Source organism: Heteronotia binoei, chromosome 13 (assembly GCF_032191835.1).
Source record: "Heteronotia binoei isolate CCM8104 ecotype False Entrance Well chromosome 13, APGP_CSIRO_Hbin_v1, whole genome shotgun sequence".
Classification (NCBI taxonomy): domain Eukaryota; kingdom Metazoa; phylum Chordata; class Lepidosauria; order Squamata; family Gekkonidae; genus Heteronotia; species Heteronotia binoei.
In genome coordinates, this window is record NC_083235.1 from 10,476,530 (window position 1) to 10,498,770 (window position 22,241).

General features: G+C 47.1%; 1 protein-coding gene across 1 annotated transcript in view; it reads right to left on the bottom strand.

Moving 5' to 3' along the window:
• PIK3R5 (phosphoinositide-3-kinase regulatory subunit 5) overlaps positions 1-4,548 on the bottom strand; it is a 54,139-nt gene extending 49,591 nt beyond the window's left edge. Inside the window, exon 1 of the mRNA XM_060252480.1 lies at positions 4,432-4,548. Coding sequence (XP_060108463.1) covers positions 4,432-4,531 — 100 coding nt within the window. The 5' untranslated portion in view covers positions 4,532-4,548. The remainder of the gene's footprint in view (positions 1-4,431) is intronic.
• Positions 4,549-22,241: the final 17,693 nt, after the last annotated feature.

Genomic DNA, 22,241 nt, shown 5'->3' on the forward strand with positions numbered 1-22,241 from the left:
GTCTGAAGGCAGAATCGGGCTGGTTCCGTCACATTTGGCGGCAGCGGTGGGATAAGAACAAACAGAGAACTTGATTGGCCAGGCATTTTTGTTTTTTGATACGTGCAAGCACCCAGAGGAAGCAATAGAGGTTTTGTTTTATTTTCGGGTCAACTGGAATAGGGAAAGTTTAGTTAGTTAGGATGGAGCGTGCTAAGAGGCTGGAAATCCTGAAGATGACAGAGCCGCAGCTCCAGGAAGAGTGCGCAAAGCAAAAGCTGGAGTGTGACAACATGACTGTAGTAGATATGAAAGACCTCCTGTTGGAGCATCTTAAGCATGCAGGGGCACCTGCAAAAGTGCCCCCTACCCAGTCAGAAGCAATTTTGCGGCTACAGTTGGAACTGAAGAGAATACGTATCGAGGCGTACCAAGAGCGTAGACAGGAGGAAAGAGAGAGGGAGGAAAGACAAGCTGAGAGGGAGCTGAGACAAGCTGAGATCCGCAGACAGGAGCAGGAAGAGCAACGTCGCCATGAGCTTGAGGTGCTACGTCTGGAAGCTGAACTAAGCAAAAAGATCAAAGTCACCCCCAAAGACTTTGCAGTATACCAAGAGGGAGAAGACCCCTCCATATACCTCTCCAACTTTGAGAAGGCAGCCAAACAGTGGGGGATTGCAGAGGAAGACTATATGTCTTACCTCTGTAGCAACCTGACTGGAGAGCTTTCAGCCATCTATTACAGCATGCCTATGGAAGATGGGGGGATAACTTTTGCGGCCTATAAAGCCACTGTATTTAAAAGGTTTAAACTGGGGCCAGACCACTCCCGAAAGCAGTTCAGGGGTTTAGCTCCACAAGAATGTAAGTCCTATTCTGAATTTGAAGTAATGAAGGAACAGACAGTTCCAGTGTTATTGGGCCAGGATTTGTTGGTTGGCCAGTACTCTATCAATGCTGTAACCGGCAGCCAAACCCTCAGAGGAAAGTGGGAGGAGGAAGGCAACGTTAGGGAAGCCACCTCACCACCAACCAGGGAGGGGGAAATAGCCCAAGTTACTGAGGACGAAGAGAGGGCAGTCACCCAGGAGGGGGAGGACCAGCCTGTCTCAAGCCCTAGAGTAGGGTGTTCCCAAGGGGAAAAGGGGTGTAGCTTTCCCCAAGTGCAGCAAGAGGCTGTAGATGTTCCTAGCGAGGAAAGGAACCTGTCTAGCGTAAAGGATGTGCATCCTGAAGAGACAGAGGTGGAGAGTTGAGATTTCACAGGAGGTTCTGAGAGCAGCAAGGCTAATGTGGGCTCAGAGGAGCACATAGCTGAAGGCTTGGGAGAACGGGAGCGGTTCCAGAAGGGGGTCCTGAGCGGCCTTAGGTTGGAATCGGTTCACCAAGTAGCTGTGGATCAGGAAGTGGGATCGTCCGAGACTCTCTCGGAACAGGTTGTCTTGAAGCAGGGCAGACAGGAGTCCTGGGAAGCTGTGGGACCTTCCAGGCAAGAGGGGGGTCAGTTTGGTAGTGCTGAAAAACCAACCGAGGGGACTGAGAACCCAAGCCAAACCCTCAGGGGAAGGTGGGGGGAGGAAGGCAACTTTAGGGAAGCCACCTCACCACCAACCAGGGAGGGGGAGGACCAGCCTGTCTCAAGCCCTGCAGGAGGGTGTGTCCAATGGGAAGAGGGGTGCCAATTTCCGCAAGGGCAGCAGGATGCTGTGGAGCCTTCCCGGCAGGAAGGAGCTCAGTTGGTTGACACTGAAAAACCAACTGAGGGGTCGGAGAACCCAGATCAAACTTTGGCTGAGTGTCCTGGAAACAGCGGGACTAGGGGTGGCTTGAAGGAACAGATGATAGAGAGCCTGGGGGAACCAGAAACCTTTCTGTCAGAGATCCAACGTGACCCTAGTCTGGAACCGCTGTGTGAGGTGGCAAGGGACCAGAAAGTGGAGTTCGCAGAAGCTGAGACAGGGGATAGGGTGTTGGCTTTCCTGCCACTTCATTCTGGTGAACGGAAAGTGGAATGGGAGGGACCCCATGTGATTGTGGATGACCGGGACGATGCTACTTATGTGGTGGCTATGGAGAAGACGGGAAAGGCAGTTAAAGTGGGGCAGGTGAATATACCACAGTCATTCTCTGCGAGGTCCATGGTGTTGCATATAGGTAGGAAGGAAGGAGACAAAAAGAAGCTGGGACAGCAATTGTTTGGAGCCCAGAGGTGGTTTTCTGGGAGGTCAGAGTGGACAGAGGGAACATTCCACCAATGAGGGATAAAGAAGAAGCAACTGTGTGGGAACTGGGCAGTTTCCAACCTCATATGTGGGGCCAGGAATTTCCTCCTTTGATGGACCACTCACCCCAGCAACAGCAGCAACGGAGGGAGAGCACCAAACTCCAGAGGTGGTCCTGGGAGATGGAGGAGTACATCTTAAGGACTGGACATTCCTTCTGAATGCAGCAATGCGACTGGTTGTCCAGAAAGGACATGGACACCTAGGGTGTGGGACTTTGTGTATTGTTGGGAAAATTCCTAATCTTGGTGAATGTTCTGTTTGGGTTAATGGGTTTCTCCTTGTTTGGTTGGATTCTGCTACGGGGTCACCTCTGTCAGAGGCAACCCCTCCGGCTCAGAATTTAAGGAGGGGGACGTGTGGAGAAACGCCATCTTAGTCAATGTTGGTGCTTCATTGGGAGGAATCGCTAAACTGCGAAGCAGGCTTGGGCCTAGCATTCCCCTCACTCCCCCCTCCCTTCCAGAGCCAAACCAACAACGCTAGGGGGAAAGTCTCCTAGAGAGACAGGAAGTTCTTTTGTTCTTGGCATGTGTTAGGCAGGAAGAGAAGTCAGTTCTCAGCTGCAGCTCGAAGGAAGAGGTTGCCAGTGTGGGGGCTCCTGCCTGTGCATGCGGCCTAGTCAGGAAAATGAGGCCTCCAGGCAGTAAGACCAAGTAAGTCATCCCACCGCTGCCACCAAATGTGACGGAACCGGCCCGATTCTGCCTTCAGACCCGGTCCCGTCAGCTCCCTATTGAGTCGCCAACTCCTGGAGGGAGCTATTTCTCCTCCTGCCCCAAAGAAGTGCTGAGGTCTCTGTGAAACCCAAGTGCAGGGTGGCAGAGGACCTTGAGGCCTAGCCTCATAGCTGGAGAGGGGGATTGGGAGTCCTGTTCCTCTCAATCTGAACCCCTAGACTGAGCAGGTGGTGGCAGCGAGCCCAAGGGGCAGGAGGAGAAATAGCTCCCTCCAGGAGTTGGCGACTCAATAGGGAGCTGACGGGACCGGGTCTGAAGGCAGAATCGGGCCGGTTCCGTCACAAAAACGTTGTGAAAGCAACGTCAACCCAGCGTCGGAAACGACTGTTGCTTGCACAGGGGACCTTTCCTTTACCTTTTTAAAATATAAAATGAAATAATTATACAACTCATGGCCCGGTTGCTAACAGGCCACGGAGCGGTAGCGGCCCCCAACCCGGGGTTTGGGGACCCCTGCTGTAGTGTTTATAAGTTGGCCCCATTGGCCCAGTTCAGTCTTTTAGTGCAGCCCTATGCTAGGCTGTATCTAATAAAAGAGCTATGATCACTACTACCTCACCTCTTCCTTGCGTCGAACCCACTATATTATACTAGGACTAGGAATCCAGGTAAAAGCGATGGTATTCCCAGTAGTAATGTATGGCTTTGAGACCAGAACCATAAGGAAGGCCGAGCGCAGAAGAATAGACGCTTTTGAGCTTTGGTGCTGGAGAAGACTCTTGAGAGTCCCTTGGACTGCAAGAAGATCAGATCAGTCAGTCCTAAGGGAAATTAACCCTGACAGTTCCCTGGAAGGTCAGATGCTGAAGCTGAAGCTCAAACCCTTTGGCCACTAAATGAGAAGGGAGCACTCCCTGGAGAAGACCCTGATGCTGGGAAAGACAGAAGGCAAAAGAAGAAGGAGACAGCAAAAGATGAGCGCAGAAGAATAGATGCTTTTGAGATGTGGTGCTGGAGAAGACTCTTGAGAGTCCCTCGGACTGCAAGAAGATACAAACAGTCAGTCCTTAGGGAAATCAACCCAGACTGTTCCCTGGAAGGTCAGATGCTGAAGCTGAAGCTCAAATCCTTTGGCCACCCAATGAGAAGGCAGCACTCCCTGGAGAAGATCCTGATGCTGGGAAAGACAGAAGGCAAAAGAAGAAGGGGACAGCAAAAGATGGGATGGCTGGACAGCATTACTGATGTAACAAACACGAATTTGAGCAGACTTCAGAGGATGGTGGAAGACAGGAGGGCCTGGCGTGACTTGGTCCATGGGGTCGCAAAGCGTCCGACTCGACTGTGGAACTGAACAACAAAAAGAAATCCAGGGGCATGTAGAAATGGCAGGAGACAGAAGAAAGAATCGGGAAATGTGCCTGCTGCAAACTGGCGGAGGGGGGAGAAGACTCAGATGATCCCTGCATAGTTCTTGCGCAGTCACTTACCTGTCCAAGTACTAGCAGAGATGGTGTTTTTGCTGAGGCCATGGAGGCACCTCTCCAGCGCATGGTGGATCCGATCCTCCGTGCACGTCGTGTGCTGCATTTTAGATCATCGCCTGGGCAGAAAAGGTTGACCGAAGAAACGACAGCATTAGCCAGAGCTGTAAGGAAAATCTGAAACAAACCCAGGAAAAAAGCTAATTTCCTACCTGCTGTTTCTATGACCGGTCATTTAAGAATCCAAAAACTTATACCGGTGCTTGACAAACTTGCAAGTCTTTTTTATGGAAATGGGAACCTTTTCTCACTTGGAATGTGAGTTCTTCAACCCACTCCTACTCTACGCCTACTGCAGAATATCTTTCTTTAATAGCATTGCACTCAGCTTACTTGCTCTTGCCCCCCCCCCTTTTTTGAGTGTGTTTTTTTTGTGGTCGTGAGTGTGTGTGGGAGGTGGCGGCGGCTACAAGCATAGCCAGCTTCAAGAGGGGATTGGATCAACATATGGAGCAGAGGTTCATCAGTGGCTATTAGCCACAGCTCATCGTTGGAACTCTCTGTCTGGGGCAAGTGAAGCTCTGTATTCTGGTGCTTGAGTGGGGGGGGCACAGTGGAAGGGCTAATAGCCCCACTGGTGGACCTCCTGATGGCACTTGGGGTTTTTGGCCACTGTGTGACACAGAGTGTTGGACTGGATGGGCCACTGGCCTGCTCCAACATGGCTTCTCTTCGGTTCTTATGGACCATTGGCCTGATCCAACATGGCTTCTCTTATGTTCCTATGTCTGGGGCAGTGATGCTCTGTATTCTTGGTGCTTGGGGGGGCACAGTGGGGGGGGCTTCTGGTGTCCTGGCCCCACTGGTGGACCTCCTGATGACACCTGTGGGTTTTTTGGCCACTGTGTGACACAGAGTGTTAGACTGGATGGGCCATTGGCCTGATCCAACATGGCATCTCTTATGTGTGTGTGTATGTTTATATGTGTAAGTGTTTTGTCTCGACAAGACCTTATTCTATGCACATGCTTAATATTAATAACCTCAACTGTAAGTTGGCAGCACTAGCCTACTTTGAGCTTCAAAATCCTTTGACATTTATTTTATGATTGTATTGGATTACTTGGTATATGGAGAGCATTTCATATGCATGGTTAATATTTAAATAAACATTTTGAATTACTTAAAAAAAATCCAAAAACTGAATCAACATGGAAACGGCCATTTTCTTCGTTTGATTCCTCATATAATCTAAAAGAAGGTGGCAGCAAAAAGAAACTGACCAAGGATCCCCAATAACCATCTAAATCAGGGGTGTTGAACATGAAGTTTGTGGGCCAAATCAGGCCCCTTGAGGGCTCCTATCAGGCCCCCGAGCAACTGGCTGTCATCTGGGTGTTGTAATTTTACAAACAGTGTCTGTGAAATACCTATTCCCTTTCACCATGTTGCTTGCTCACAACACTCATTATTGGAACATAAGAATGTAAGAGAAGCCATGTTGGGTCAGGCCAAAGGCCCATCCAGTCCAACACTCTGTGTCACATAAGAACATAAGAGAAGCCATGTTGGGTCAGGCCAAAGGCCCATCCAGTCCAACACTCTGTGTCACATAAGAACATAAGAGAAGCCATGTTGGGTCAGGCCAATGGCCCATCCAGTCCAACACTCTGTGTCACGTAAGAACATAAGAGAAGCCATGTTGGGTCAGGCCAATGGCACATCCAGTCCAACACTCTGTGTCACGTAAGAACATAAGAGAAGCCATGTTGGGTCAGGCCAATGGCCCATCCAGTCCAACACTCTGTGTCACATAAGAACATAAGAGAAGCCATGTTGGGTCAGGCCAATGGCCCACCCAGTCCAACGCTCTGTGTCACAGAAGAACATAAGAGAAGCCATGTTGGGTCAGGCCAATGGCCCACCCAGTCCAACGCTCTGTGTCACAGAAGAACATAAGAGAAGCCATGTTGCATCAGGCCAATGGCTCATCCAGTCCAACACTCTGTGTCACACAATGCCCAAAAAACCCCAAGTGCTGTCAGGAGGTCCACCAGTGGGGCAAGACAGTAGAAGCCCTCCCACTGTTGCCTCTCCCATGCACCCAGAAAACAGAGCATCACTGGCCCCAGACAGAGAGTTCCAACACACTGTAGCTAATAGCCACTGATGGACCTCTGCTCCATATGTTTACCCAATCCCCTCTTGAAGCTATGCTTGTAGCCGCCGCCACCTCCTGTGGCAGTGAATTCCATGTGTTAATCACCCTTTGGGTGAAGAAATAATATGCTTGCTTTAATATCAATAGACATATTTTTATATTTGGGTTTTTTTGTTTCCTAATTGAGTAGTTTCCCTTAAAAACAATCCACCACTTCTTCATAAATTTATTCTCCTTCCTGTATTTCTTTTTTAGAGCTGATCTACTGTGACAATTTCCTGATTATTATAACGCCCCAGACTCTCCAAACAAGGATTCTAGTTTCTTCCACTGTTATGTAAAGACAAAGCAACCAGGTAATAAATTACTTTTTAATGAAAATATGGCCACCTCCTGCATGCCTCTCTCCACATTCTGAGTCTTCCCAATACACTCTAAGTCAGAGAGGGACGATGGCTCAGTGGTAGAGCATCTGCTTGGTAAGCAGAAGGTCCCAGGTTCAATCGCCAGCATCTGCAACTAAAAAGGGTCTGGGCAAGCAGGCATGAAAAACCTCAGCTTGAGACCCTGGAGAGTCACTGCCAGTCTGAGTAGACAATACTGACTTTGATGGACCGAAGGTCTGATTCAGTAGAAGGCAGCTTCATATGTTCATGGGGAGAGGAACGGTGGCTCAGTGGTAGAGCATCTGCTTGGCAAGCAGAAGGTCCCAGGTTCAATCCCAGCATCTCCAACTAAAAAGGGTCCAGGCAAATAGGCGTGAAAAATCTCAGCTTGAGACCCTGGAGAGCCGCTGCCAGTCTGAGTAGACAAGATTGACTTGGATGGACCAAGGGGCTGATTAAGTAGAAGGCAGCTTCATATATGTTCAACCTCCACGTCCAGAGGCAGTCAAGCCTCTGGATCGCAGTGCTAGGAGGCAGAATCCATGGAGGATTTAGGCAAGGGACAGTGGCTCAGTGGTAGAGCATCTGCTTGGTAAGCAGAAGGTCTAAGGTTCAATCCCCGGCATCTCCAACTCAAAAGGGTCCAGGCAAGTAGGTGTGAAAAACCTCTGCTTGAGACCCTGGAGAGCCGCTGCCAGTCCGAATAGACAATACTGACTTCAATGGACTGAGGGTCTGATTCAATAGAAGGCAGTTTCATATGTTCATATGTCTAAGGGGAGGGACGGTGGTTCAGTGGTAGAGCATCTGCTTTGTAAGCAGAAGGTTCCAGTACCCAGGTTCAATCGCCAGCATCTCCAGCTAAAAGGGGTTCAGGCAAATAGGCATGAAAAACCTCAGCTTGAGACCCTGGAGAGCCGCTGCCATTCTGAGTAGACAGTACTGACTTTGATGGACCCAGGGTCTGATTCAGTAGAGGTCAGCTTCATATGTTCATGGGGAGAGGGATGGTGGCTCAGTGGTAGAGCATCTGCTTGGTAAGCAGGAGGTCCCAGGTTCAATCCCCGGCATCTCCAACTAAAAAGGGTCCAGGCAAGTAGGCGTGAAAAACCTCAGCTTGAGACCCTGGAGAGCCGCTGCCAGTCTGAGTAGACAGTACTGACTTTGATGGACCCAGGGTCTGATTCAGTAGAAGGCAGCTTCATATGTTCATAAGTTCAAGTCAGAATGCTTGATTCTGGCATCTTGTCACTAGACAGAATTTGTGGAATCGAACTGCAGGGCTGCTAATCATCTGCTGAAAGTTCATTTATCTGCAACGATAGCCAGTCCCACCGCACCAAAGCGGTCTCGGCCGTCTGCATCGGGCAAAGACCACTACCACAGGAGGTTTAGTAAGTGGCACGCCCAGGTGGCTCAGAAGGCTACAAACACACAACACGGTAGGGTTGCCAAGTCCAAGTTAAGAAGTATCAGGGGACTCTGGGAGTGGAGCCAGGAGACTTTGGGGTGGAGCCAGGAGACAAGGGTGTGACAAGCAGAACTGAACTCCAGAGGGAGTTCTGGCCATCCCATTTAAAGGGACCGCACACCTTTTCAGTGCCTTCCTTCCATAGGAAATAATGAAGGATAGGAGCACCTTCTTTGGGGGCTCATTGAATTGGACCCCGTGGTCCAATCGTTTTGAAACTTGGGGGGTATTTTTGAGGAGAGGCACTGGATGCTATATGGAAAATTTGGTGCCTCTACCTCAAAAAACAGCCCCCCCCCAGATACGCACGGATCAGTTCTCCATTATTTCCTATGGGAATAAGTCTCCATAGGGAACAATGGAGTTCCTAGCAGACATTTTCCTCCCCTCCCCCCACTTTCTGATGACCCTGAAGTGGGGGGAGGGCGTCCAAACTGGGGGGCATCCCCTGCTCCCTCCTGGGGATCGGCAACCCCCTACAACACGGCCACTGTCTGTAAATAAGGTTTCTGCTCTATGACAGGGACAACACATGCAATGATGGAACCAATACTCAGAAATGGAATCAATACAAAAAATATGCTCAGCCCCACTCTCCAAATCCTCTTAAGCCTTAAGTCAAAACTTCTTGGGCCGATATCACAAGGCAAGTGGTGACCAGTGTCCCCTCGGAGTTAGCGTGAGGTAGCTCACAGATTTTTAGCCTCCAGCTCACACCTTAGCTCAGGAAGGATGACCCCGGAGCGCACAAATTGATGCAGGAGCTCACCGCGTTAAAGCCAGTGGCTCATAAAGTAGAATTTTTGCTCGCAAGACTCTGCAGCTTAGAGGGAACGTTGGTGGTGACCAAACAAAGGGAATGATCCATTCCCCGAATTTGGCCCAGAAATAGTCTCCTGTCAGCTCATCACAAGATGCCACAAAGTATGATCAGCAGAAAACGGAGGCTTTCCTTCCCCAATTGGCCTGGGCGGGCAGGAAGTCTGACCAGTCCTCAGTGCAAGTTCTGGCCTTACAAATCTTAATTATGTAATCAAGAACAGACAACAGACTTAAAATAGGGAGGGAAAGCCATTCCCGTTACTTACAGAAAACCACAAGGTACAGATTCTGCTCTTGCCATCATTTCCCAAAATGACCCTGAAGGGCACACAAGACTGGATTTATGCAAACGGAGTACAGCTTGTCTAAGTCCATTAGCTGAATGGTACATATTGAACCTAGAAAACTTGTCCTGGACAATATCCACTGTAAATAGGATCAGTTCTTGATCGTATGCAGGGGTGGAATTCTAGCAGGAGCTCCTTTGCATATTAAGCCACACACCCCCTGATGTAGCCAATCCTCCAAGAGCTTACAGGGCTCTTATTATAGGGCCTACTGTAAGCTCCAGGAGGATTGGCTACATCAGGGGGTGTGGCCTAATATGCATGGGTGGAATTCTAGGAGAGCTCCTTTGCATATTAGGCCACACACCCCCTGATGTAGCCAATCCTCCAAGAGCTTACAGGGCTCTTATTACAGGGCCTACTGTAAGCTCCAGGAGGGCTTGCTACATCAGGGAGGTGTGGCCTAATATGCAAAGAAGCTCCTGCCAGAATTTCACCCCTGATCAGATGTCATACTGACTAAGTATAGGAACACTTAGGACACGGCTTCCTTGGTGGAGACTAAAGGTAAAGGTAGTCCCCTGTGCAAGCACCAGTAGTTTTCGACTCTGGGGTGACGTTGCTTTCACAACATTTTCACGGCAGACTTTTTACGGGGTGGTTTTGCCATTGCCTTCCCCGGTCATCTACACTTCCCCCCTAGCAAGCTGGGTACTTATTTGACCAACCTCAGAAGGATGAAAGGCTGAGTCAACCTGGAGCCGGCTACCTGAACCAGCTTCCGCTGGGATCGAACTTAGGTCATGAGCAGAGGGCTCCGACTGCAGTACTGCAGCTTTACCATTAAGGTCATCCTCTCAGACTTGCTCTCTGCTGCTTTTGTAATTCCATTTTATGCACTGCTTCAATGTCCTTTTCCCTACTTTTCGTAATGCTAGTCCAACTGCATTGTTCACTGAATGTCTGACGTTGTCTGGGTGCACTCTTTTATGCTTTGTAATCCACCTTGGGTCTCAGGGGGGGAAAGGCTATAAATAAAGATGTGAATACCATGCTAGCACTATGGAATGCCAATCTGAAATACAGGCATGAATCTTAGCCTTGTTTGTTACTTTCTCACCAAAGACTGTCTTCATAAAGATTTCTGTTAATGCCACTGGAAGTTGTTTCCAGGTAACAGAAAAACATCCATTTGATTTTCATTTTGAATGGGTTTTCATGATAGTGCAATAGCACACATTTCTGGCTTCTGGTTTTGGAGAGTGCACATATTTAGAGAGCGCACATTGCCATCTTCAAATCCTTGAAGGGCTGTCATGTAGAGGAGGGTGTGGAATTGTTTTCTGTGGCCCTGGAAGGTAGGACCAGAACCAATGGGTTGAAATTAAATCAAATGGGTTTCCGGCTCAACATTAGGAAGAACTTCCTGACCATTAGAGCCGTTCCACAGTGGAAAAGGCTTCCTCGGGAGGCGGGGGGCTCTCCTTCCTTGGAGGTTTTTCATCAGAGGCTGGATGGCCATCTGACAGTGATGACGATCCTGTGAATTTAGGGGGAGGTGTCTGTGAGTTTAGAGCAGTTCCTCAGTGGAACAGGCTTCCTCGGGAGGTGGTGGGCTCTCCTTCCTTGGAGGTTTTGAAACAGAGGCTAAATGGCCATCTGACAGCAATGAGGATCCTGTGAATTTAGGGGGAGGCGTTTGTGAGTTCAGAGCGGTTCCTCAGTGGAACAGCCTTCCTCCTTGGGAGGTGGTGGGCTCTCCTCCCTTGGAGGTTTTGAAACAGAGGCTAGATGGCCATCTGACAGCAATGAGGATCTTGTGAATTTTGGGGGAGGTGTTTGTGAGTTTCCTGCATTGTGCAGGGGGTTGGACTAGATGACCCCAGAGGTCCCTTCCAACTCTATGATTCTATGATATTGATCCATTAAACAAAACTTCCCAAAAACAAATTTGTCAGATAGTAAAAGGCATGCTAAATGCAATGAACTTTGCTTTGGCAACTCTCAAAATTACACCAGAATTAGTTTAGGTACCTGAACAACAGATTACAAATGTTATGTCTATAGTTAATAGTTGCAGTCTGTTATAGAATTTAGAGAAAGTTTCCATTGTTTCCTTTTACGTAAATTTATGATTCAGTATGTAAGCAAATAATTAAGGCATGTTTATAATTATATAGCAGTTGTTCTGAATGTATTCAGGGGTGTCAAACATGCTGTCCAGGGGCCGAATCAGGCCCCCCGAGGGCTCCTATCAGGCCCCCGAGCAACTGGCTGTCATCTGCTTCCTTCTCCATCTCTCTTGCTTCCTTCTGCATCACAGCTTGCTTTGCAAGGCTTGCCCAATCACACAGGAGCTACAGAGCAAATCCTCTATTTTCTCCATTGGCTGAGGCTCTGCCCTTGAGGAGGAAGGGGGGAGGCAGAGCTTGTGTTGCCAGCAGAGCTACTGAGCCAAGCCTCTCTTCCTTCTATTGGCTGAGGCTCCTCACCCTCCTGGTCCCCTGGGGAAGGAAGGAAAGAGCCAGAGCTTCCTTTGCCCAGTTCCCTGGATCCCATGGGAAAAATACAAAGAAAGCCCCGAGTGCTAACATTTTAAGCATGTTTTAAGTTTTGTAAAGAATATATTTAAACGTGTTTGTGTCCTTAATAAAGTTTATATTTCTGCTACCAAATCTTAAATAGGTACACGTATGGCCCATCCCAACATGGCTCGGCCCAACCCGACATGGCCCAGCCTAACATGGTCTCACTTATGTCACATCCATCCCTCATAACAAATGAGTCCCCCTGTATTATATGATTCAGAGTTCTGCTATGAGTTTATTACAGATTTCCTTTATATATCACAAGCACATCTGAAACTGAGCAAGGCGGTGTCAAAGGTTTTTCAGCCAGTTTAGGAAGGATGAGGGTTGAGAGTGTTTTTCTTAGAAATGTGTCGTGCTGAAGCCTACACAGTTGTGGTTCTTACATTTCCTTCTGCTCTCCTTTGAAGAGAAAGGCAAGTAACTATCCTTATTAGGTCAAGAAAAAAAAAACCCTCAGTTCAGTGACGATAGGTATCAATCAAGAAAGGACTACTTCTCCCATCTTCTTGATAGCCCGACATTTAAAACTGGCTTAAAATGTCCTTGCACATCCTTCAAGCGCTTGCTTATACATCCTGCCAGACATAATAAGAGTCTCCTTTCAAAAATTTACCAAATCCTGATTTCTTCATTCCTCAATAAAATGCTCTCTTACACCAATTCTTGGCACAAGGACTGCAACCGCTCCCTAACTCCCAAACAACGGGAAACAATCTGGCTGTCGGATGCTTATCAAAACAAACCAATAAATATTTTCCAACAGAATTTCAAAGTACAGATTTGTTGGTATTTAACCCCTGTAAAGCTCTCCTACATTAAAAAGGTAAAGGCAGTCTCCCTGTGCAAGCACCAGTTGTTTCCGACTCTGGGGTGACATTGCTTTCACAATGTTTTCGCGGCAGACTTTTTATGGGGTGGTTTGCCATTGCCTTCCCCAGTCATCTACACTTTCCCCCCAGCAAGCTGAGTACTCCTTTGACCGACCTCGGAAGGATGGAAGGCTGAGGCAACCTGGAGCCAGCTACCTGAACCAGCTTCCGCTGGGATCGAACTCAGGTCGGGGGCAGAGGGCTCCGACTGCAGTACTGCAGCTTTACCACTCTGCACCACAGGGTTCCTACATTCATGGATCTCATTCTCCACAGTGCTGGAGAGGCTGTGCTATTCCTGAAACGTATCTTCACTGTTGGTGGGAATGCCCCATAGCCAAAGCCTTTTTGGCATGAGGTCCTATCCCATCTATCAGGGGTGGCCAACGTTAGCTCTCCAGATGTTTTTTGTCTACAACTCCCATCAGCCCCAGCCATTGGCTATGCTGGCTGGGGCTGATGGGAGTTGTAGGCAAAAAACATCTAGAGAGCTAACGCTGGCCACCCCTGTCATATATGAAAACGAACTGGTATCACTATTTCAGTAGACGCTATGTTAATTTTGCTCAACCGTTGGCCCTCCATTAAGATACCCCACCTTAGATGTTCTCTAATAATGTTTCTTCTTACAGCAGCAAAAGCGGTAATTTCTCAAAGTTGGGAAAATACTAAGCTTCTCACTATTGACCTGTGGGTGTCCAAAATCTGGGACCATTTAATAATGGATAAAATATCTTCCACTAACTCCCAAACAACGGGAAAGAATCTGGCGAGGGGCTGATGAAGTGTGCTTGGAGCACACGAAAGCTTACATTCTGAATAAAACTTTGTTGGTCTTAAAGGTATGGCTTGACTCCTACTTTGTCCTACTGCTCCAGACCAACATGGCTGCCCACTTCGATCTATCAGGCGATTAGTTTAGCCCACCTGACCTGTGGCCCTGCAGCAAACTACACTCCCCATGATTCGTAGCGTTTAAAGGCACAACACTATTTTTCTACTTCTGTGCCATCCCTCTCTGGCCCTTCCACACAGCAGAACAAGAGTGTTCAAATCTGGACTGTGCAGCAAGAAAAAGAATGAGAACGATGCCAGCAAAACTGTTTTTTTGAGAATGTAGGTAACCCACAAAAGCCCCCAGCTGTGGCCAGACACATCCTGCCATTAAGTACTGCAAGAGAAATATGTAGGTGGATAACAAATCATGAGGTAAAGTTACTAAGCTGGACAAACCTAGGGTTGCGAAGGCCCCTGTGGGCTCTAGCAGGGGACTTATTTTGTGTGTGCATGGCGCGATGACATCACCTGGAAGTCACATTATCGCACTGGCAACGTCGCTCACTGGCCGCTCTAGGCGTTTCCGGGAAAACTCTATGGCTTTCCTTGGACGCTCTAGCGATTTGGGAGGGAAAACTTTATGGTACCTATTATACCATAGTTTTCCCTCCCAAATCGCTAGAGCATCCAGGAAACCATAGAGTTTTCCCGGAAACGCCTAGAGCAGTCAGTGAGCAACGTTGCCGGCGCAATGATGTCACTTCCGGGTGATGTCATCACGCTGGTGACATTGGGGGAGGACGTTGGCGGAACCTCCAGGGCAGCAGAACCACCGCCCGGCCTGGGAACTTGGCAGCCCTAGACAAACCAAGTACTAAAACATATGTCGGGGTGGGGTGGAAATATTTCTGAACCTCTGTTCTTAAAATGTTTTAGAGCAGGGGTGTCAAATTCATTTATGAGGGCCAGATCTGACATAAATGAGACCTCGCTGGGGCCAAGCCATGTCGAAATGTGCCGTTAAAACATTAGCACTCGTTCTTAAATGTGCTTTCTTTGTATCTCTCCCATGGGATCCAGAGAACTGGGCCAAGGAAGCTCTGGCTCTTTCTTTCTTTCCCCAGGGGACGAGGGAGAGGAGCCTCAGCCAATAGAAGGAAGAGAGGCTTGGCTCAGTAGCTCTGCTGTGTGATTGAGAGAGCCTGGCAAAGCAAGCTCTCCCTTCTCCCTTCCTCCCCAAGGGAGGAGCCTCAGCCAATGGAGAAAATAGAGTCTCTGCAAGCCTTACAAAGCAAGCTGTGATGCAGAAGGAAGCAAGAGAGAGGGAGAAGGAAGCAGATGGCAGCCAGCTGCTCGGGGACCTGAAAGGAACCCTCCGAGGGCCTGATTCGGCCCCCTGAGCTTTGGCTCATTTTACAAAAAGGAAGTGACCAAAATAGTTTCTAAGGAAATCAAATGAAAACCTACCTTGATTAAGCGGGGAAGTTCTAAGTTGTCGTTTTGTGTTTTGTTAAAAGGATCCAAGTATCATACTCTCTGCTGTGCTTTCAGCCATAACAGTGAATTCTGCTCCAATTTCTGGCGGAAAGAAAACAGAAGGATCAGGACTTGGTCACTGCTGCTTAGCAGCTTTATCTGCTTATTTCTTATATAAAGATGCCAGGAAAGTGGGTTAAGATTACAGCAATGGAATAGGGCTATAAACATCCAGCCACTTGGAGCTGCTCAATTATGGGCCAAGAACATGCGACGCAATACCCATGCAGACAGTGTTTCTACTAGCTGCAGATTGGTATTATGTGAAAATGTCTGAGGACTAAAAATTGTGGATCAGAAAACAGCAGCATGAAGACCATTCAACTGCAGTATCAAGACCATGTTTTGAAAACATGGGTTGGGTTTTCATGTCATGCATGGAATAATCATAGAGTCGGAAGGGACCTCCAAGGTCATCTAATCCAACCCCCGTACAACGCAGGAAACTCACAGATATCTCCCCCTAAATTCACAGGATCTTCATTGCTGTCAGATGGCCATCTAGCCTCTGTTTGAAAAAATTCAAGGAAGGAGAGCCCATCACCTCCTGAGGAAGCCTGTTCCAACACTCAGGGCGTTTTCGCACTGGCCTTACGCTGGAGCGACGTCCCTCTTCACCGCGCAGCGTCTGCGCAGATTTCGCACTAATTGCTCCACAGAACCCGGAAGAGCCGCAAAGTCCTGCGGCTTTTGCATCGCAAATGTAAACTGGTTTTTGGCGGTTTACATTTGCAACTCAAAAACCGCGGGACTTTGCGGCTCTTCCGGGTTCTGCGGAGCAATTAGTGCGAAATCCGCGCAGACGCTGCGCGGTGAAGAGGGACGTCGCTCCGGCGTAAGGTCAGTGCAAAAACGCCCTCAGTGTCACACAGTGGCCAAAAAACCCAGGTGCCATCAGGAGGTCCATCAGTAGGGCCAGGACACTAGAAGCCCTCCCACTGTGTTCCCTCCAAACACCAAGAATATTTTAGCCACAAGCCATAACAAGCAGAAAATTCTACAGTGACGTACAGTTTGGTGTAATGGCGAAGTGTGTGGACTCTTATCTGGGAGAACCGGGTTTGATTCCCCACTCCTCTGCTTGCACCTGCTGGAATGGCCTTGGGTCAGCCATAGCTCTGGCAGGAGTTGTCCTTGAAAGGGCAGCTGCTGTGAGAGCTCTCTCAGCACCACCCACCTCACAGGGTGTCTGTTGTTGGGGGAGAAGATTAAGGAGATTGTGAGCCACTCTGAGTCTCTGATTCAGAGAGAAGGGTGGGGTTTAAATCTGCCATTCTTCTTCTTCTTGGCACTTGGTAGACAAAAGAGTCTTGATGGAAAGGGGGAGGGGAATTCAAGCAACGCATTTTTGGTAAGAGAACTCAAACTACCAGGCCTCTTCCAAACCTAACTCAAGAACAGCCACCCCATTCCTCCCAGTGAAAAGCATTAGAAGGGAAGTGGGGGAGGGTTAGAACAGCATGAACCAAAAGATAGTTTACGCATCAAGTTCCCTTTTGGGTCTCAGCTTCTGCTTTTCATTTCCAGGGCGCTCCCCCAGAGCGTGTGGACAGTTAAATTCTCTTCCTCAATTGATTCCCAAGGCACATTTCCCATTCATAACTAAATGCAACCAGAGTGATGTGTACTAGTGAGAGTTATGTGTACTAGAGGTGCTTTGGCAATTTTCTTTTCTTTTCTTTTGCCATTCTGTGGTTTCACTTTTCTTGCTTAGATCAACGCCCTTACACACATTTTTCCCGATACGCAGAGAGGCATTAGGACTACTAGCACCCGTTCTGTAGTCGTGAAATGCATGGACTCTTATCTGGAAGAACCGGGTTTGATTCCCCACTCCTCCACTTGCACCTGCTGGAATGGCCTTGGGTCAGCCATAGCTCTGGCAGAGGTTGTGCTTGAAAGGGCAGCTGCTGTGAGAGTCCTCCCAGCCCCACCCACCTCACAGGGTGTCTGTTGTGGGGGGAGAAGATATAGGGAGATTGTAAGCCACTCTGATTCAGGGAGAAGGATGGGGTATAAATCTGCAATTCTTCTAAGAGGTGGTTGAGTACACAAGGGCAAAAAGATTCCCCTCAAGGAAGACAGTAATGGGATACAATCTCAAAAATGACAGAATGATCTCAGTCCATAGCCAAGGCAAACCATTCAATATCACAGTAATCCAAGTCTATGCCCCAACCACTGACACAGAAGAGGCTGAAGTGGACCGGTTCTATGAAGATCTACAACACCTTCTAGAATTAGCAGCAAAAAAAGATGTCCTCCTCATCATAGGCGACTGGAATGCCAAAGCAGGAAGTCAAAAGGTAACCGGAACAACGGACAAGTTTGGCCTTGGAGAACAAAATGAAGCCGGGCAAAGGCTAATAGAGTTTTACCAAGAGAACAAGCTGGTCATAGCAAACACCCTCTTCCAACAACCTAAAAGGTGACTCTACACGTGGACATCACCTGATGGGCAACCCAGAAATCAGACTGATTATATACTCTGCAGTCAAAGATGGAGAAGCTCCTTACAGTCAGCAAAAACAAGAGTTGACTGGAGTTGACTGTGACTCAGATCATGAGCTACTCATTGCAAAATTCAAGCTTAAACTGAAGAAAACTGGGGAAACCATTAGGCCATTCAGGTTTGACCTTGATCACATCCCTTATGAATATACAGTGGAGGTGAAAAATAGGTTTAAGGAACTAGAGTTCATAGACAGACTGCCTGAAAAACTATGGACGGAGGTTTATGACATTGTACAGAAGGCAGCAATCAGCACCATCCCAAAGAAAAAGAAATGCAAGAAAGCAAAGTGGCCCTCTGATGAGGCTTTACAAATAGCTGAGGAAAGAAGGAAAGCGAAAGGCAAAGGTGAAAAGGAAAGAATCACTCAACTGAATGCAGATTTCCACAGAACAGCAAGGAGAGATAAGAAGGCCTTCCGAAAGGAACAATGCAAAGCAATAGAGGAAAATAACAGAATGGGAAGGACAAGAGATCTCTTCAAGAACATTGGAGAAATCAAGGAAACGTGATAAAGGACAAAAACGGTAGGGTCCTAACAGAAGCAGAAGAGATTAGGAAGAGGTGGCAAAAATACACAGAAGAATTATACAAGAAGGATCTCAATGACCTTGGCAACCATAACGGTGAAATCGCTGACCTCGAGCCAGACATCCTGGAGTGCGAAGTCAAATGGGCCTTAGAAAGCATTACTAACAGCGGAACGGAGATGACGGTATCCTAGTTGAGCTATTCAAAGTCCTAAAAGACGATGCTGTTAAAGTGATGCACTCATTATGTCAACAAATTTGGAAAATGCAACAGTGGCCACAGGATTGGAAAAGGCCAGTTTATCATGTAAAACAGTTTTATTAAATTGCAGTATATTGTTATAATATTCTTAAAAGAAAATTAATACGAAATTAACACCAATACATTATATTATTTTTTTCCTCCTCCCCTCCCTCCTTTTCATGACCCCCGAAAGTGTTTACTTAAATTGCTAAAAAATCCCAACAAGGTAATTATATCAATCCTAGAATCTTCATATTAAAAATCTTATAACAGATAAAAAAGAAAAATTAAGTAAAGGAAAATCAAACCCTATAAAATAATTGTAGTCCATCTTCGTTCTTATCTTTTAACCCTTATAAAAAAATACAAGTAACACAATAAAAAAAGAAAACCAAAAGAAAATTATTCCTTTGTAATTTTAGTCCATTACTTCACAGAACTTCAGCTGTTATCAAAGTTCGCTAAATGTCCCTTTTACCTTCCAATATTTTTCAACATATTTTTGAAATTTCTTCCATTCCATTATAAATTTCTCCAAATCATAGTCTTTCAAGATTCTTGTAAGCTTGTCCATTTCACTCCAAGACATAACTTTTAAAATCCAGTCCCATTTTTCTGGTATTTTATTTTGCTTCCAGAACTGCACATATAATGTCCTTGCAGATGAAAGCAGACACCACACAATCGTTCTATCGTGTTTCAGAAAACTTTCCATTTGTAATCCCAACAGAAAAATGTCTGGAGACCTCTTGATGTCATAACCTAAAATTTTTGACATTTCTTTCTGAATCATTTGCCCAAATTGTCTTGCCGGAAAAGGCCAGTTTATATTCTAATCCCAAAGAAGAGTAATGCCAAGGAATGTTCAAACTATCGCACCATTGCACTCATTTCACATGCCAGCAAGGTCATGTTAAAGATCCTACAAGCTAGGCTTCAGCAGTATGTGGATTGGGAACTACCAGAAGTACAAGCTGGGTTTTGGAGAGGTAGAGGAACTAGATCAAATTGCCAACATTCGCTGGATTATGGAGAAAGCAAGTCAGTACCAGAAAAACATCTATTGACTACGCTAAAGCATTTGATTGTGTGGATCGCAACAAGCTGTGGCAAGTCCTTAAAGAGATGGGAACACCAGACCACCTCACATGTCTCCTGAGAAACCTGTATAAGGGTCAAGAAGCAACAATCAGAACGGGATATGGAACAACTGATTGGTTTAGAATAGGAAAAGGAGTTTGACATGGATGCATATTGTTACCCTGCTTATTTAATTTATGCGCAGAGTACATCATGCAGAATGCCGGCCTGGATGAAGCACAAACCGGAGTTAAGATTGCCAGGAAAAACATCAATAACCTCAGATATTTTAACTGTTTTAATTGTTTTAAACTGGTTTGATTGTTCTACTATGCTGGAAGCCACCCTGAGCCCATCATGGGAAAGGGCAGCCTATAAATCAACGAAAATAAATAAATATGCAAACAGCATCACTCTAATAGCAGAAAGTGAAGAGGACCTAAAGAGCCTCTTGTTGAGGGTGAAAGAGGAGAGCACAAAGGTGGGATTGAAACTCAACATCAAAAAAACTAAGATCATGGCATCCGGCCCCATCAATCCTTGACAAATAGAAGGGGAAGACGTGGAAGTAGTGACAGACTTCACGTTTCTGGGATCCAAGATCACTGCAGATGGTGACTGTAGCCATGAAATTAAAAGATATTTGCTCCTTGGGAGGACAGCTATGGCAAACCTGGGCAGTATAATAAAAAGTAGAGACATCACCCTGCCAAAGAAAGTCCGTATAGTCAAAGCGACGGTATTCCCAGTAGTAATGTATGGCTGTGAGAGCTGGACCATAAGGAAGGCCGAGCGCAGAAGAATAGATGCTTTTGAGTTATAGTGTTGGAGAAGACTCTTGAGAGAGTTCCTTGGACTGCAAGAAGATCCAATCAGTCAGTCCTAAGGGAAATCAACCCTGACTGTTCCCTGGAAGGTCAGATGCTGAAGCTGAAACTCAAATCCTTTGGCCACCCAATGAGAAGAGAGCATTCACTGGAGAAGACCCTGATGTTGGGAAAGACAGAAGGCAAAGAAGAAGGGGACGGCAAAAGATGAGATGGCTGGACAGTGTTACTAATGTAACAAACATGAATTTGAATGGACTTCAGAGGATGGTGAAAGACAGGAGGGCCTGGTGTGACTTAGTCCATGGGGCCCCAAAGAGTCAGATTTGACTCTGTGACTGAACAACAACAACAAATTGGTTCCCCCTCCTTAAGGGCCATATCTGGGAGAAAGCTAGAAAGGAAAGGCCACTCTCAGGGCCTCTAGTTCTCCCGGAACCATAGGACTAGGGTTGCCAGGTGCAACTCAGAAAACACCTGGGAACTTTGGGGGTGGAGCCAGGAGACTTTCCCATTCCCTAAAATAAATGAATAAAAATACAGCAATGCAGTTCCCCTGAATAGTCTTCATTTCCTCATCCTCCCAGCAGCTGCAATTCCAGGAAATGAAAGTGAACACACACTCACAAAGCAGCCAAAAACAGAGTTTGCAAGCACGCACTTTTGTGATCTCACTGGGGCTTTACTCACAGGAACTGCCATATTTCCACCACCTTCTTCGGACTAACACAGGCAAATGAAAAGAGAGAGAGGTGGAGTTTTCCTCCATCCCATAATCAGGTTCCTATACAAAGATGTTTGAAACACATGCAAAACGAGCACAGAGACTGTGCTCTCCCTTCCCCCCCTCCTTCCTCCCCAAAGGAGGAGCCTCAGCCAATGGAGAAAATACAGGTTTTGCTCTGTAGTTCCTGTGCTATTGAGCAAGCCTGGCAAAGCAAGCCGTGGCACAGAAGGAAGCAAGAGAAACCCAGAGGGTCCAATTCTATGAGCCCACAAAGAAGGTGCCCCTATCCTTCATTATCTCCGAAGGAGGGAAGGCATTGAAAAGGTGTGTGGGCCTGTTAAATGTGATGGCCAGAACTCCCATTGGAGTTCAAATATGCTTGTCACAACCTTGCTCCTGACTCCACCCCCAAAGTCCCCAGATATTTCTTGAACTGGACTTGGCAACCCTACAAGACATTCATATAGAAAGGTCATATTTTACACATTTAAACTGAAACTGAAACTCATCCTGAGCTGCATGGCATCAGGCAGGAAAAAGGTCTTTCCTAACACTTGTTCTTGAGATCCTTACACTAGAAATGCCTGGGACTGAACCAGGGAACTTCTGAATGCAAAACATATCCTTTGCCACCAGCCAAGTCACAGCCCTTCCTAGGGCTTGATAAAAAGCTAAATAAGACTCATAAATCAATACCCCTCAAAATAGGGTTCCCAAGTCCAAGATAAGAAATATCTGGGGACTTTGGGGGTGGAGCCAGGAGACATTAGAGGTAGAGCCAGGAGCAAGGTTGTGACAAGCATAACTGAACTCCAAAGGGAGTTCTGGCCGTCACATTTAAAGGGACCGCGCACCTTTTGAATGCCTTCCCTCCATTGGAAATAATGGAGGATAGGGGCACCTTCTGTTGGGGCTCATAGAATTGGACCCCCTGGTCCAATCCTTTTGAAACTTGGAGGGTATTTTGGGTAGAGAGGGTAATGTATGGGGAAGGCA